The 18,365-nt window shown below is 42.5% G+C and overlaps 1 protein-coding gene across 14 annotated transcripts in view; it reads left to right on the forward strand.

Moving 5' to 3' along the window:
• Positions 1-13,028: 13,028 nt before the first annotated feature.
• Positions 13,029-18,365, forward strand: part of FMR1 (Fragile X messenger ribonucleoprotein 1) — a 40,237-nt gene continuing 34,900 nt past the window's right edge. For 13 of the 14 annotated variants that reach the window (XM_005227569.4, XM_005227568.4, XM_005227572.4 and 10 more), the window contains exon 1: positions 13,088-13,319. In XM_005227569.4, the coding sequence (XP_005227626.1) occupies positions 13,269-13,319 (51 nt within the window). In that variant the 5' untranslated portion in view covers positions 13,088-13,268. 14 annotated transcript variants of the gene reach the window in all.

Here is an 18,365-nt window from a genome sequence, read left to right on the forward strand (position 1 = left end):
AAACTGTGATTCTCAGGTCACATTAACCAAGGTGTCAAAACAGAGTCCCAATGTCAGTTGTATATTAGTGTGACTCTGATCATGCTCCTGTACAATTCTGAGAAAATCTTGGCCTCTTCAGCTTCTCAAAAATACTTCTGGTGAGTCCCTGACTGTGCCTCATGTGATCTCTTAGAACTAGCCTTCTTGGCTCCTGAGGCATTTTATATTTCTTTCTCCTGTATTTAGATCTCCTATCACTAAAACTATGCTACCACAGCTAACTAGAAACATGATTGCTAATACCTCTGGCCACCCATTGGGTCACTGATGCTCGGGGCCATTGCTAAAGGTCCTGTGACCAGCAAACTGAAGATGGAACGCCCATCACTGCTAACAGAGCCAGAGTAATGTCCATCACTTGAAAAAATCATGGGCTCAAAGTAGCTGATACCTTCCATCCTCAGTAGTTCAGCTTTAAGAGCTCTTCTACTGCTTCACTTTTTTTTTTGGTGATATCTTTTTTTTTGCATTTATTATGTTTTTATTGGAGTATTAGGGGCTTCCCTGGTGGCTCAGATGGTAAAGAATCTGCCTGTAAAGCAGGAGACCCATATTCAATCTCTGGGTAGGGAAGATCCCCTGGAGAATGAAATGGCAACCCACTCCAGTATTCTTGCCTGGAGAATCCCATGGACAGAGAAGCCTGGCAGGTTATAGTCCATGGGTTTACAAAGAGCTGGACATGATTGAGGGACTAATATTTTCACTTTTCACTTTCTTATTGGAGTATAATTGCTTTACAATGTTGTATTAGTTTCTGATGTACAACAACGTGAATCAGTTATAAGTGTGCATATATCCCTTCCCTCCTACCATCAACCCACCCCTGTAGGTCATCACAGAGCACCAAGCTGAGATCCCTGTGCTATACAGCAACTTTCCACTAGCTATCTATTTTACACACAGCAGTGTATATATGTCAATGCTACTCTCTCAATTCGTTCCACCCTCTCCTTCCCTCTGTGTGTCCACATGTCTATTCTCTATGTCTGTGTCTCTATTCCTAACCTGCAAATAGGTTCATCAGCACCATTTTTCTAAATTCCATACTGTATCTTATATCTAGAATTCTTGCATGATGCTAGGGGTTCTAGAACCAGGAAACAATCTGAATGACTAATACCACACTAACAATCAGTCCTGTCCCATGGTGGCCTCAGTCCTTGGACCACATCTGCTTGATCTCTCTACTCCAAATCTAAGTTTTTCCTAACAGACTTTGCATCTCTCATGAAAAACAGACGAATGGTGGCCTTTCTCCCATCCGTTTTCTGGACATGCATCAATTCTAGCTGTGAAAAATACCTTAGGCTCATTCCAGTACATCTGGTTCCCACTCATTCTAACTACAGTGGCTACTAAGGAAGTGTAAATACTTCATTTGTCATGTAACAACTTTTTCCTCCAGCATTCCCTTAATTTTTCAATGCATTTTAAATACTGAGATAATTTTCAATTCACAAAACAGTTACAAAGGTAATCTAGAGTTCCCATACATCCAGTTTCCCCTAAGGTTAACACATCACATCACCTTGAATTTGTCACAACTATAAGAAGCCAATTTCTGCATGTTACTATTAACTAAACTACCAACTTTATTCTGATTTCACTAGCTTTCCCACTACCTTCCTTTTTCTCTCCCAGGAGCCAATCCAGAATACCACATTGCGTTTTGTCAGCATATCTTTTTAATCTCCTTTTGTCTGTTAATATCCCTCAGTCTTCCCTTGTACCCTGAATTTTTAAATAGTTGAAATATTTTTATGTCAGTTCTACAAGAAGAGTCTGAGCCCTGCTCTGTCTAGATACAAAAGGGTATGGAAAATATTTCTTCTTGTTAATTCTGAAAAGGCAGGTTTGTCATTAAAGAGAGGAGCGAGAAAGCTCTAGAGTGTTGCTTTATAATATAACAATCCCAGATTCTATTTCTGAGGTTGGACTTTCGTCTACTCCTTCAAAATAGGCAACCTTTTCACGGAGGCAGATAACAAAAATCTCCACAATTTTACCCACATTGTCTACTCTGTCAACTAGCTAGCAACTGTGAGCCACGGTTACCCAGGTATTACTGTTCTACAGTCGACACTGCGGATGCAGAGTGTGGCACTCGCGGCTAGCTGCATACCCAACACCACTCACAATTTTCTCTTCCAAAAGAAGGCCAGTTTTGTTTAGCACAGCAATGTGTCTGGCTAAAAAATGTCAAGCTTCAGGCTTCCTTTCAGCTCTGCATGGCCAGGTAACATCATGCTGGCCAATGGGATGGAGGCAGAGGTCTACAAGGGCTTCTGAGAAAGTTATTATTTTTCTGATTTGAAAACTAGAGAGTGGGGAAACGAGCAGCTGGCATATGCCTTGTGCATTCTATTCTTCCCTCTTCTTCCTGCATGGAATGTAAGCTCAAGACCTGGAGGAGAAGCAGTCAACCTGCAAGCATGGCAACATCAAGGACAGTGAGTGTGAAGCAGAAGGAGTTCCCATAGCCACTCCACCCAACCTGTCTCCAGACTTTTTATTACATGTGATAATGAAATAAAAATAAAATCTTTTAGTTAGGTCAATATTTGTTAGGTTTAAGTGAGAGATGATCAAATGTCATCATTCTGATAAACAAAGTCACACTGGCAACATGCACTGACCCAGTATGCAGTACAGTAATGGTCAGTAACAGCTGTAAATCTTCTCTGAGAAATGAAGAGGATGAGAAAAAAGCCAGGAGAGTGGAGATAGACAATATTCCCCATTTCAAAAAGGACACACAGACCTCCAAACTCAGTTAATTCCCAGCAGAACTCTAAATGTGATTGTAACTCAACAAATTCACACTTCTGAAGGACTTTGCTTACTGCCTTTCAGATGAAAGTTCACTTAACTTTGGCAAGTTATCAAGTTCCAATGAATGATCAAACCAAGGTCCACCATAGCTTAGAAATACTTCTCTGTCCTGATATAAGAGCCATTCTTGGAGTACTCCGTTGATGTCAGGAGAACATCAGGTGCGCTGCTCTGCAGAGCAAGGCAGAGTTTGTAAGTCTGTGGCTGGTAATGGCAAAGCAAACAGAGGATACACCCACAACCCAATCCTAACACAGTTGATACAGCCCTTATTGTTTGTAGACACTGGTTAAGCTCTTCACATAGATTATCTCCTTTGACGCTCACAATGCCCCCTCTGAGCTGCATTCTATTTATTATCCCCATTTTACAGATAAGGGCTTCCCTGGTAGCTCAGCTGGTCAAGAATCCACCTGCAATGCAGGAGACTCCCGTTTGATTCGTGGGTCGGGAAGATCCCCTGGAGAAGGAATAGGCTACCCACTCCAGTATTCTGGCCTGGAGAATTCCATGGACTGTATAGTCCATAGGATCACAAAGAGTCAGATATGACTGAGCAACTTTCACTTTCACTACAAATAAGGAAACTGAACACAGATTAAATAACTTGCCCAAGAAGACTGGCAAATTCAGAAAACTCTAGCAATCCATCCTTAGACTGGTTCCCTCTGTGCAGTACTGGGATACTGCTACAAGCCCCACCTCCATGAAAACTGCCTTTTCCTCATGCTTGGTCACTGGTACTCTGGACTTCACAGAATCAATATTCCCTCCACATCTCATGTAACATATGTAGATAACAAATGGCAGTCAAAGCTCTGCTGCTGCTGCTGCTGCTAAGTCGCTTCAGTCATGTCCGACTCTGTGCAACCCCATAGATGACAGCCCACCAGGCTCCCCCGTCCCTGGGATTCTCCAGGCAAGAATACTGGAGTGGGTTGCCATTTCCTTCTCCAATGCATGAAGGTGAGAAGTGAAAGTGAAGTCGCTCAGTCCTGTCTGACTCTGAGTGACCCCATGGACTGCAGCCTACCAGGCTCCTCGGTCCATGGGATTTTCCAGGCAAGAGTACTGGAGTGGGGTGCCATTGCCTTCTCTGAGTCAAAGCTCTAGCCCTCATTATTTCAACATTAAGGCTAATCTTTCCTTTCATTCTTTGAATAGGGTAGATGTCAGCATCACTTGTTCATTTTAACAAAACTTACTGCTGCTTTTCCTCATGTTTATCTATTAGACTGATTTCTTGGTTTTGCACCCCAGATTCCAGCTCCATCAGTTAGGTGCTCCATCAGTTAGAAGTGCATATGGCTGCAGGTTATAGAAAAGCTATATTTGGAAAGCTTAATCAAGTAGGGGTGTATTTTTCTCATATAATAAGTCTGGTGGTAGGTGGTTGCTGGTGACAGTCCAGTGATACCACTGTGATTTTCTTGGCTCCCCTCTCATGGTTTTCCTAGCTTTCGGCACCTCATCCACTGCCAAGGCAGGCATTACAGAAGAAGAGGCAACATCAGCCAAATTTGTCCCCTTTTCTCAAAAAAAGCAAAAGCTTCCCCAGAAACTTCCCAGTAACTTATGTTTACATCTTCAGTTCAGTTGCTCAGTCATGTCCAACTCTTTGTGATCCCATGGACTGTAGCACTCCAGGCCTCCCTGTCCATCACCAACTCCCAGAACTTGCTCCAACTCCTGTCCATATTTACATCTTAATTGCAAAGAAATATGTCACGTGGCCATTCTAGCTGGGGAGTAGGGGGTGGAAATGTGCATATTTAGATTTTGCAGCCTCTAGGGTAGAGGCAAGCAGGAGAGAATGAGGCTGGGAATAGAAGAGGAGTTAGCCAACCCAGTGTCTGCCATAACATCATATGCTTATTTGTTCTTAAAGGATAAAGAGAAAATAATGTGATTATCTCTTTATGAAGTAGCTAGTGAACTGACCTTGAGCATTAATACTTCCACCTGTGCAGGCTTATTGGTGATGTTTGGACTATGAACATGAATCCGGACACTCAAACCCCAAGTACAAAAAAAATTCCAACCCAAATGTTTAATATCAAGCTCTGAAGTGTAGAGCTTAGAAATTGAAGTGTAGAGTAAGAGCTTAGAAATTGCCATTCCAAGCCTTAAAATAAGAAAGACATTGAGGCAACAGAAAAGCAATGACTTTTCTTAGACCTAGAGAACTGACATCACCAGGCAAAAGGCTTGTCCCAAATGTGGAGAGACAGGTGAATACAGATAATCACAACAAAGTTCAGGTTACCTGAGGCAGAAGCCACTGGAGCCAATTATTGGTAGGAATACTTAAATGCTAGCTTTGATGAATTGCTTGAGGCTGAGTGGGACTAGCTTGAGAGTTGAAAACTCCTGGGGGAATCAATCTTGGGCTAAGTCCTATATTTTCATGGCTTTTGCCTCTGGGACCCAGCCTGCCCTCCCCCCCTGCCCTCCCCCGCCCCCCATCCTGCCCCCACTCCAGGTTCTCAGAGTGAAGTGCAGAGAAAAATTCCCTCCATTTTCCTGCTGGAGGTTGTAAAACACAATCATTTTAAAATACACACAGTGTTCTCTGTAACAAATGCCTGCTCTCTAAAGGAAATTACCTTACTCAAGCGCTTCCGAACATGGGGGAGGGGCTATTAGCCATTTCCAGTCCCCTCTAACCTTTCTGTATCACCTAAAGGGAGGGAAAAAAAAAAAAAAAAAACTAAGAAGGGCTTTTGAAGATCATAGCCAAGGGACTCATGCACACTAAAAATTTGGGAGTTAATCATAAGATGACAGAATGCATCCCCTCCCTAACACATTACCACCACATCAATAGGGCTCCAGTATAATAGTTGATTAGAACTAAAAGAGCTGAGAAACAAACTATGTAAGTAGGAGTTCTTAGGGAAACTCAAAGATAACAAAGGAATCAAACAAGTTTACTAGAAGAAACTGAAACAGCTGCTGCTGCTGCTAAGTCACTTCAGTCATGTCCGACTCTGTGCGACCCCCTGGATGGCAGCCCACCAGGCTCCCCTGTCCCTGGGATTCTCCAGGCAAGAATACTGGAGTGGGTTGCCAGTTCCTTCTTCAATGCATGAAGGTGAAAAATGAAAGTGAAGTCGCTCAGTCCTGTCCGACTCTGAGCAACCCCATGGACTGCAGCCTACAGGGCTCCTCCGTCCATGGGATTTTCCAGGCAAGAGTACTGGAGTGGGGGTGCCATCGCCTTCTCCGGAAACAGCTGCAGCAAACATTAAACACAGCTCAGCCCCTAGTCAGATTAACTAAGACCTCAGGTTCACATGGAACATTCATCAAGAATGGCCCATAACACATACCATAACGAATCTGAAATAGAAATCACACAGGGTCTTCTGTTTCAGACCAGGTGAAGTTAACCAAGGAGGAAATGAAGTTTCTAACAATGTTTCTAACAATGTTTCTAACAAGTTTCTAACAATGTTTCTAACAAGTTTCTAACAATGTTTCTAACAAGTTTCTAACAATGTTTCTAACAAGTTTCTAACAATGTTTCTAACAAGTTTCTAACAATGAAGTTAGAAATCAATGACAGAAAGATAACTGGGAAATCCCCAAATATTTGGAGACTAAACAACACACTTCTAAATAACACATGGGTAAAAGAAGTTTCAAGAGAAACTTTTAAATATTTTGAACTAATGAAAAAAATACAACTTATCAGAATTTATGGGATATAGCAAAAGCAGTGGTTAAAGGGAGATTCATATATTAGCAATGAACAATTGAAATTTGAAATTAAAAATACAATATCACATCAGCACGAAAAAAAACGAGATACTAAGGCATAAATCTTACAAAATATGTACAGTATCTATATGAGGAACACTACAAAACCTTGATGAAAGAAATCAAAGAAGATGTAAATGCAGAGACATTCCACATTCATGGATAGGAAGATTCATTACTGATAAATTGTCACTTCTTCCCAACTTGTTCTATAGATTCAAGTGTGATCTCAATCAAAATACAGCCAAGTTATTTTGTGGATATTGACAAACTGATTCTAAAGTTTATATGGAAAGGCAAAAGACTCAGAATAGCAAACTATATTGAAGGACAAAGTTGGAGGACTGACTTTACAACTTACTTTAAATCAACAGTAAAAGCTAACACAACATTGTAAAGCAACTATACACCAATAAAAAAATAATTTTAAAAAAGCAACAGTAATCAAGACAGTGGTATTAATGAAAGAATAAATACATCAGTGAACTGAACAGAGACCAGAATTAGACCCCTACAAATATAGTCAAATGATCTTTTACAAAGGAGCAAAGGCAATCAATGAAAAACAAGTCTTTTTTTAAAAAATGGTGCTAAAATCATTAGACATCCATATGCAACAAATAAGTCTAGCCACAGACCTTATACCTTTCAGAAAAAGTAACACAAATGGATCACAGACCTAAATGCAAAACACAAAACTATAAACTTCTAGAAGGTGACAAAGGCGAAGATCTAGGTGAACTTAGGTTCACTGATGACTTTTGGGGTACAATACCAAAAGCATAATCCATGAAAGAAAGAATTGATTAAGTTGGAGTTTTCAGTGAAAAACCTCTACTCTGTGAAAGACAGGTGAAAGAAAAGACAAGCCATAAATGGGGAAAATATTTGGAAAACACAATCTGATAAAGAGCTGGTATCTAAAATATGCAAAGGACTATTAATATTCACCAATAAGAAAACAATCCAATTTAAAAATGAGCAAAAGATCTGAGCTCTGGGACAACCCAGAGGGATAGGGTGGGAAGGCAGGTGGGATGGGGCTTCAGGATAGGGGGGACACATGTATACCTGTGGCTGATTCATGTTGATGTATGGCAAAACCCATCACAATATCATAAAATAATTATCCTCCAATTAAAATTAATTAATTAAAAAATAAAAATGAGCAAAAGATCTGAATAGAGACCTTCTCAAAGAAGATATACATATAACAACAAGCGTACAAAAAGATGCTCAACATCGTAAGTCATTGTGAATGCCGCTCAGTCGTGTCTGACTCTTTGTGACCTGAATTCTCCAGGCCAGAATACTGGAGTGGGTAGCCTTTCCATTCTCCAGGGGATCTTCCCAACCCAGGGATTGAACCCAGGTCTCCCACATTGCAGGGCAGATTCTTTACCAGCTGAGCCACAGGGGAAGCCCAAGAATACTGGAATGGATAGCCAATCTCTTCTCCAGGGGATCTTCCTTATCCAGGAATCGAACCAGGGTCTCAGGCATTGCAGGCAGATTCTTTACCAACTGAGCTATCAGGAAAGCCCCTATTAGGGAATTCCAAATTAAAACAAAATAAGATTCCACTGCACACCCCTTAGAATGGCCAAAATCCAGAACACTGACAGCACTAAAAGTTAGGCTGGGCTGGTGAGGATGTGGAGCAACAGGAATACTCATTCATTGCCGGTGGGAATGCAAATGGCATAGCCAATTAGGAAGACAGTTTGGTGGTTTCTCCAAAACTAAACATCCTCTTACCATAGGATCCAGCAATCACACTCCTAGGTACTGCATTTACCCATATGAGTTGAACACATATCCACACAAAAATGCACACATGGATGTTTATAGCAGCTCTACTCCTGTCAAAACTTGGAAGCAATCAAGATGTCTTTCAATAGGCGAATGGATAAATAAGCTGAGATACATACAGACAACAGAATATCATTCAACCCTAACAAGAAATGAGCTATCAAATCATGTAAAGACATGGAGGAATCTTAAATGCTATCGCTAAGTGAAAGAAGCCAATGTGGAAAAGCTCCAAACCGTATGATTCCCACTCTATGACATACCGGAAATGGCAAGTGTATGGAGATAGCAGAAAGTTTGGTGGTTGCCTAGAGTAGGGGGTTGAGCTGATGAATACATAGGTGAAGCACAGGTAATTTTTAGGATGGAGGAACTATTCTCTATGATACTATAACGGGGGATACATGACATCATTCATTTGTCAAAACCCATACACTATACAACCAATGTACACGTGTGTGTTAGTCTCTCAGTTGTGTCTGGCTCTTTGCGACCCCACGGACTGCAGCCCGCCAGGCTTCTCTGTCCATGTAATTCTCCAGGCAAGAATACTGGAGTGGACTGCCTTTCCCTTCTCCAGAGGATCTTCCCAACTCAGGGATCACAGCCTGGTCTCCTGCATCGCAGGCAGATTCTTTACTGTTTGAGCTACAGGGAAGTCCATCTAAACTAATATATGGACTTCGGGTAATAAGATGAATCAATTTTGGCTCATTGGTGATAACAAATGTACCACAGAAATGCAATATGTGAATAATAAAGGAAACTGGGAGGGAGGTATCAGGGAAGCAATATGGGAACTCTTTTACTATCTGCTCAATGTTTCTGTAAATCTTAAACTCTTCAAAAACATAAGGACTATGATTTAATTTTTTTCCTAATGTCTAGTTCAAAGAAGATGTCAAAGTGAAGTGAATGAAGATGAATGTGTCAAAGAATGTGTCATGAAAAAAGTGAGGCTTTAGTTGGGTCCAAGAGAGTACATAGGATTTCAAGAGTTAGAAAGGGCAAAGGGTATCTCAGTTGGGATTGAGGCAGGAAAAACATTCAAAGGGCTCAAATTTCAAAGCAGCAGGAAATAACACAGAATAAATCAATGCAAAGACAACAGGTAACAATTTAATGGAAGCTAGGGGCCAAGGCAAGCCTAGAGGTGCTGAAGCATCATTCTCATATTGGGTAAATGTAAGTACGGTAGCAGATTTGACCCAAGCTACATCCTCAACATGGATTCACTCATTTCATAAATATTTAGTAGGTACGTGCTATGTTCCAAATGCTGTGGTAGGCACTGGGAACCAGCAGTAAATAAAAAAAAAAAAAATCTCTGTTCTCACTGAGCGTACATTTTAGTGATAGAAGACAGAACTTACCTGATGTTTTCAAGAGACAGCAAAGAAGCCAGTATGGCTGGAATGGAGATAAAGGAGATAAAAGGTGAGAGACAGAGGAGATAAGTGAGGCCAGTGACTGAAGGGCACTGAGGCCAGAATGAACAAGGACTTTGGCCTTACACTGAGGCATTTAGGGTGCAACTGGAAGGTTCTGAATAACAGAGTGACTTGATTGACACCTGAATAGGGTCAATGTCTGTGCTGATAACAAACAGAGGCTAAGAGTGACTGCAGGGAGACCAGGGAAATTGTTAAAATAATCCAGGTAAAAGAGGAAAAGGACTTGAACCATGGTTTTAGCAGCACAAGTGGTGAGAAGTGTGGACTCTGAAAAGATTTGCTGATGGATTCAATGCATGAGAGAAAGAGAGGGTCAGAATGACTGTTTTAGGTCTGAGCAATCACCTGGAAGAAGGGGTTGCTAGTGACAGGGAGAAAGAATTTGGGAGTAACAAGGTCATGAGTGGGACTGAGCCCGTGTCTGAATTCAGCTGAGCTGTCTTGAACGTGGGCATTTCAAGGACCTAGAGATAAGAGCAAGGCTGAGACTGAGAGTTAACTGGGCAAGACCAAGTCATAGTACATAGAGGCAGTGAGGATAGGCATGAATTCATTCATCCAAGATTTCCTAAAATCAACCTCTGAATGTGTCAGGGACGTAAAGATACCTAAGACATCTCTCCTGCCCATAAGGCACTCACAGTCCAACAAAGAAAACAGAAATGTAAATAAGTGATGATAGTACATTAAGCATCCTAGGTGAGGTATTCAACATCAACTGAGTCCCTTCTATATGCTGAGTTGTGCAGTGAGAAACAGGAGGCATGTACAAAGTCTTTAAGAGCACAAAAGTGGTTCTTGCAAAGGTTCGTAAAGACACACACAAGGATTTTCACCACAGAGTGACATAAAGGAGTTGGCAGTATCCTAGACGCCCATCACTAGGGAAATTGCAGGAATGTGGATATAGCTCAAGAACGTAGCATTGAGTGAAAACAGTGGGAAATAAGAGATTTACAGTCCAGGACCATCTTCATAAGTGTAAAAGGCATGCACGAAACCCCATGTCTTAAATGATCAAGAATCCATACCAAACATATTGCAGTTTGTATCTAGAAGATGAATGGGAGTGGGTATTGAGAAAGACAAGGACAAATAATTTAACCAAAGTAAAACAATATAAATAAGAAAAGGGCCTTGCAGGGACTGATGATGACAACGTGCTGAGAATTGTGGAGCAGAGTAAACTCTCTGCACCTGAGATACAAATAACAAGCTAATGGGAATCCAGCCGATAACCCTAATGAGAAGATTTCTGGGGGCCAAGAAGCACTGGGATACATGAAGGCACGAAAGTGCATCAGAGCTTCAGGGAACAGCACCAGGTTTAGTGTTGGTTGCAGTGGTTATGAAGAGCTGATAATATTTGAATGCCTGGAGTAAACTGAACAACATCCTACACGTGGAAGTTACAATCATCCGTATCAATCTGTCCCCCTTCTTTATATCGGGTTTAAGGCTGATGCTCTGCTCTGCTTCCATCCAGTCAACAGTGATAGTCTCTTTTAGCTGCACTGGGATCTTTGCATCTTGTGACGACTCCAGAAATCCTAGTTCAACAAATCACTCCTGTTTATGTGGCCTCAAGGAATGTGGCCTTGATCTGAGGCTTTCATGCTGGAGCTCCACCAGAGGCAAGGCGGCTGCTCTGGCCAGGAGTGGGCTGGGAAGGGAACTGGAGGCCCAAGGATGCCTCGCATTCTGGGGCATCTGCCTGGGGCAGTTCAACCGCCTCCATCAACTCAGTGCTGCCAGTTAACTCTCACTGGTCACATTCCAGGTGGAGTTTCCCAGCCGTGACCACCCTCCCCCCACCCCACACTGGGTCCTGCACCACTATCATAGGTGCACCTATCCTTCAGAGCCTTTATCACAGCTGCCACTCCAGATTTTCTTTTCTGATAATGTATGATCATCTAGGTTCCTCTATGTTCCAAGTTCAGTGAAGGTGGTCTTTTATTTTTTTTCACTTTTTTTTTTCTTTCACCAATGTTTCACTAGCACTCAGCAAGCCGTCTGGCACATAGTTGTTGTTTAGTCACTAAGCCGTGTCTGACTCTTTGAGACCCCATGGACTGCAGCCTGCCATGCTGCAGGCTCCCCTATCCGTGGGATTTCCCAGGCAAGAATTGGAGCAGGTTGCCATTTCCTTCTCCACTGGCATAGGGTAGAGGCTCAATAAACTTCTCAGCGGAATACAAGCCTTCGAAAGGAAACCGAGGTCGAGGTGAATACAAGCATGGTGCAGAAGCAAAAATGTGAAAAATTTAGGGTTTGTTTTACTGTGAGGGGTAAGCGGGGAGAGCTGCAAAGAGGTGCACTGGCCCCTGTAGATAAGTCACCTCCAGTGCAAGGCGGGCATGTGGTAGGTGTGAAACAGTAGGGAAATTAACTGTAAAGAAATCAACGAGTGTTTAGCGCATTTTTTAAAACCTGTGTCAAAACGGTATGAAATAGAATAGAGGGAAGGGGAGCACGTGCGTCAGAGTTGCGTCTGAGGAAAGACATTTCCAGAGGTCCTGACACAATCCACTGCCCCTCCTAGCACACGGGGCGGCTCAAAATCTCCTGGGGAGGGGAGAGCATTACTGTCACCTTCTAAGGGTCACACAAGCCCGGTCACCACTGTTGCCACTGTTACCAGTTTAAAGTCTTCGTCAATCTAATGTTTCACCTCTATTCTTGTCTCCCACTCCACCTCCAGCTCCATTAGGCTCTGCCCCACTTAAAAACACAAAACAAAAACCACCTCCGACCCAAGCCAGTCCAGATCTGGAGAAGTGAACACTCTTGTTCGCTATGGGAGGCCCTTTCACACGCCCTTGGCTTGACCCCCAGCCCTCACTAACGGAACGGGCGCTCAGGACCCTGCCAGGCCACGCCAAAAGGCGCGACCTCGGCCAGCGGTGCGACCTGTCGCCGCCCTTCCCGCCTTCCCGCCGGCCGCCGAGCCCGCGCACGCCAAGCCCGCGCGCCTCACGTTGCACTCGGCCCCCCCTGGCCCATCCAGAGCAGCGCGCAGGCGCGCGCTCCTGGGCCCGCCAGGGGAAAGAGGGCGGGGCCGAGGGGCCGAACCCGCGGGGGGAGGGGCGGCGTCGGTCACATGACGCGGTTTCACTGTTTACACGCGGAGCGGCCGGATCCTTCGGCCTCAGTCAGGCGCTCGGCTCCGTTTCGGTTTCACTTCCGGTGAGGGGCTGCTTCGGAGCGGGCGGCGAGCCGAAGGCGAGCGCAGGCGGCAGCGGTGACTGCGGCGCCGCTGCCGGGGGGCGTGCGGTAACGCGGCGGCGGCGGCTGGGCCTCGAGCGCCTGCAGCCCACCTCTCGAGGGCGGGCTTCCGAAGCGAGCAGGGCGGACGAGAAGATGGAGGATCTGGTGGTGGAAGTGCGGGGCTCCAATGGCGCTTTCTACAAGGTACTTGACTCCAGGGCAGGCCCCATCTTCGCCCTGCTTTCCCTCCCTTTTCTTCTTAGACTCGGCCGGAGGCAGGCCTGGAACCCTCTTCGCGAGCGCCGCGCCCGGGGCCCGGGGCGCACTCGGCGGGATGTTCTTGGGGAGGGAGGGAAGGACCGGACTTCGGGCCTTTGGGAAACCCCTCGAGCCCCACTGCCTCTCCAGTGTGAGGCCCCAGCGTCTGTCGGAATGAGAAGCGAGCAAGGAAAAGAGGGTGCCCTTTTGGGAGCCGAGCCCCAGCAGGGAGCGCTGGGGGTGGGCGAGGGCCGACGGCAGGTAAGAGATCCGGGCGGGAAGCACCAGTATCCGCGCGAAGTGACGGTGAAGGCTTATTTCTGTTTTCTTAAATATCCTCTTCCAGTGGGATCCGGGCCTGACGTGTGGGTAGTTGCCGAGGAGCGGGGGGCGCTTCCGTCAAGCCGCCTTCTGCCTTGCAAGGAGGGTTTGCGTTCTCCTTTGCCTTCTCTTTTCCGGTCCAGCATTGGGACTTCGGAGAGCTCCACTGTTCTGGGCAAGCGGTGTGAAGAAAGAGTAGTAAGAAGCTGTAGTTGGTACCAAATCACAATGGCAACTGATTATTAGTGACTTCTCTTTGTGGATTTCAAAAGAGAGTTTAGATTCAAAAGTTTTCGGGAAGACCCTTACATATCCGAGTAATGGATTGAAGACTTCGGTAATCTTGAATGTTTGCGCCCCCCCCCCCCCCCCGTTATAAATATTCTGGAATACAGATGCTTCAGCGTCTAAAAACATTGGCAACTCTGCTACTTAAGAAAAAAAAATTAACCCTCCAAAGGCCTGGATATATGCCATGAAACTTTAGAAAATGTACTAAGCATGTATCATTCCTATGGAATTTTTTTTTAAGTGAGTGGAAATGATTGTTTTGTGCTTCAAACGCTTGATTTATCTTCTCTGAACGTTTAATGTTGCAGCTAACTATATTGTTGCGGTTTTAAATAGGCATGCATGGCTTTGGTTTTGCTACGGGCTTTTTAAAAGTTACAACATTTCAAATCTCACTAATATCTTACACTTTCAAAAAGAGAATTAATAATAATTTCATATGTCAGGTGGTGCCTCTGTTGGTTCATACTTGCTGTAGATCTAGCAATCTAAGTCCTCGTATCCTCTTGAATGTCTCTCTGTAACTTCGGTGGGCGATGTCCCACCTTACTACAGTATTTTGGAAACAGAAGGTGCATATGGAAGAAAGTGGAAATTAAATATTGCCATTGTCCAAGCGCCATTCTTAAATCTACATAGAAAAACATAAACGTTTCAAACTAGGAATAGGCAAGTAAACACTGACTTGACTATATATGTGTTTACCTATTTCATGGAGAAATTTGGAGAGCATTATATTTCATAAGTGAGTCAAGTATGTAAACTCTTCCATGCTTTTAGCAAAATGATAAAATCTTTTGCTGTAAAAGGAGGAAAAATTTAACCCAGGATTTTTGTTCCTAAATCTCACCAATATAGAATTCATCCAGTTAACTCTGCAGTTTCTGGTTGCATTTATTTCAGTGATCCATAATTATTGCTGGTTAGTTTGTGTAGAACCCTTCTGTTTCCTGCTGCTGCTGCTAAGTCGCTTCTGTCGTGTCTGACTCTGTGCGACCCCATAGATGGCAGCTCACCAGGCTCCACAGTCCCTGGGATTCCTAGGTTGGTAGTTTTGCCCACCAGATTTGGAACGCTAAGTATAATAAATATGAGTAGGGGCTAAAGGTGGAGCGGTAGTCTAATCTGTGATATTAGATCGGATATCACTCTTACTGTCTTTCAGTGGAGTTTGCTTGCTATAGAGGGCAAGCACATCCTAGTCTTGAAGGATTTATTGTTCTCTTCCAAGCAGCCTATGATTTGCTTTGTGATTTTACTTGCAAACTGATTGGAATATAAGAAACTCCCTCTATCTCTCCTCTTTATCACGCCCTCTTTTTTGGTTTTTTTTTTTTTTTTTTTAACAAAAGTTGCTTAATATGAAGGTGAATAGAAAGAATGGGTTGTCTGTTCCTTGAGGGGAAATGTTAAATGGTGAGCAAACACATGCAGAAAAATTGCTGAGATGCTTATTTAATTAAGGTTTTGTTTTTAAGAACGCCGCAAATGGTCTGTTGATAGAAAAATAGTTTCTAGAATGAAAAAGGTTTAAATTCTTATCAGACTCAATACTGATTTGAGTTATAAAAGTAAAGCAAAAGTAAATCAAGTTGTCCAGTGGGATGGACAGAAAAGATGGGAAGTAAAGACAAAAAATGCACTATTATGGAGAAATGTTACATTTACGAAAAATTAGAAACCTAGGTTCACCGGATTGAAAAGGCTTAAGAAACTAAACAACTCGAAGGACTTCAGTATAATTGCATTCAGACTTTGATTTGCCTACCAGAACCACCATACTGGAAGGTGCAGTTCTCTGTCTTCTGAGCACATGGTCCACATTTGCAGTATAAACTGGATAGAATGTATGCTGGTAACAGGTAGGTTTATTCCTCTAAAAAATTAACTTAAACTTCAGATTCAGAATTAACAGAACCATGAAATCTAAACCTAAGATCATAACAGCTCATTTCTGTTTTTCCCTCTGGTCTTTATTCTTAAAAACTTGAAAGTTAAATTTAGTAACTGTCAGAGCCACTATTTTTATGCTTAGGTATTTCTTTGACTTTGGAAAAGTCATGAGTACACCATATAGAGCCTAGGTTACTTAAGACATGAGAACACTTGAATTATACCTCACAAAATTTTTTACAAAACATCTCCTAAACAAAGAATGTTGAAAAAGGTCTTTATCATCAGGGCATCTGCCTAAAAATGTATGATCAAGAGGAAATTTTTTAAATGAACATTTTCTTCATATTTTCTCTGAAGTCTTCTGTACTTCAAGGAAGTACAACTTTAGGTCAACTGCATTTTTTTTTCTTCCCAGTCTAAACACCCTTTTTAGTGTTTTGGAAGCAGCATTATTACCCTTTTGAGCATTTTCCAACTTCATATTCAAGCACTCTGAAAATCTCCATAGATTATTAATTAAATGTAAAATTCAGTATTACAATAGTTGGATTTCTGATTCCTGACCGCTATGAGAATGTGGTTCCTGACATAACTATGAGCATTAACTGTTAACAGATACTGAGAGCTTTCTAGGTGTCAGGCACTGTTCTAGGTGCTTTACCTCTTTTAAATTTGTTTAATCACCTCCCACAACGGTGAGGTACTATTGTTACTCCCATTTTAGGTAATAGATAAGGACATAGATGTACAAAGAGATGAGGTAGGTGACTTATTACTAAGTGTCAGAGCCAGTAAGGGTCAGATTGGGGCTTTGAGATGAGGTACTCTGACTTCCTGAAGCAATGAAATTTAACTTAAAGAAATGAACTGGATTTCCTGGTAGCTCAGATGGTAAATAATCAGCCTGCAATGCAAGATACCCAGGTTCGATCCCTGGGTCGGGAAGATCCCCTGGAGAAGGGCATGGGAAACCACTCCAGTATTCTTGCCTGGAGAATTACACGGATAGAGGAGCCTAGGACGCTATAGTCCACGGGGGTCCCAAAGAGTCAGACGTGACTGAGCAACTAACACTTTCACTTTCAATTTTTCATTGTACTTTTTTTAATTGTAATTGTTACTATAACACTGTCTTAACATTATTCTGGACTTCACAGGTGGCACTAGTGGTAAAGAACCTGAATGCCAACGCAGGAGGCGTAAGACATGCAGGTTCAGCATTATTCTATAAGTTCATACAATGACATCATGAAAATACTCTGTTTATATGTAGGCCTCCTTTTTAGTAACTCCGCACACAGTAATTCTTCATGTGAATGCCTGTTAATGAAAGATAAAGTTTGAAATCTTTGATTTTCCTATAATAATTGCTTTTGTTATGTTAGGGGCAGGTAAGAACTGATGCATTCAAAAGAATACATAGGCACAGGAAAATTAATAATTCATTTCATACTATTCTTTCTGTACCTGTGTGTTGTCTTTGGGTCAAGGTGAACCAGAAAGAATGCATTTTTCTCAGAATTTGTGGTAAATGCCCAAATGAAGTCAAGTATTCCTAGTCATGCACTGCGGTTGGAAGAATTGTTGAGGAGTTTTATTGTACTTTGCCCTCTCCGTTGTTCATTCTCATATGTTGTTAGCGCCCACATTCAAAGGGTGGCAAAGCAATAACTCACTTTGTATGTGAAGCCTTGGCTTTGAATCATATTTTATCAGATTTCATATGTCCTTGTCATCTTATCTCCTACAGATTTTCTTGAGGAGGGATATTTTGCGATGCTTCTAAGTTTTCTCTAATGAGAATCATCATTGCACTACATGAGCTGTCTTCAGTGTTAATGTAATAGCTGTTCATTGCTGGTCAGTGGCTTACACTGAAATTTCTCTACACAGTCACCCCTCTCAATGTTTGTGAGAAGAGTTTGCCAAGGTGTGAGGTGTAGTGGGAGAGTAAAAGTTCACCAAAATGGGGACGGACTTTCTTTTGGTTTCATCAGTCTGGGTGATGTGATGTTGGAATTAGATAACTCTAGTCATGACACGCTTTGGCTAGTATCATGTTATGATTGCCTCTTTGGCCCAGTTGCCAGTAAGGTGGGTGGGACCCCATAATGATTTTTTTTTAAATTTTGTGTTTATTCCCCCTGATGATAAGTCCGTGTGTGTCTTTTTTTTGTTTTTGGAGTATAGTTGCTTTGGGTGTCTTGTCTTTAACTGCACTTTTAGCAGTTTCTCAAACCCCAAAGGTTTTTGTTACTTTTTTTTTCTTCTGAGTGTAAACGACCTGTTAGTACTTAGTATCTTTGAGGAAATATCCTTTTCTTTTTCTGTCCTAAGTTTTAATATCTTTTTTAAATGTATGATTTTTTGAGATGTAACTTTTTCAAGTGCAAGAGTGTTTATGGCTTTGCATCTTTTATAAAATATGCTCCTCTCTGGTTTACGTGTAACTTATCTTAGTGCCAACTATGTGTTAGGCCTCAT

Source organism: Bos taurus, chromosome X, assembly GCF_002263795.3.
Source record: "Bos taurus isolate L1 Dominette 01449 registration number 42190680 breed Hereford chromosome X, ARS-UCD2.0, whole genome shotgun sequence".
Taxonomy (NCBI): Eukaryota; Metazoa; Chordata; class Mammalia; order Artiodactyla; family Bovidae; genus Bos; species Bos taurus.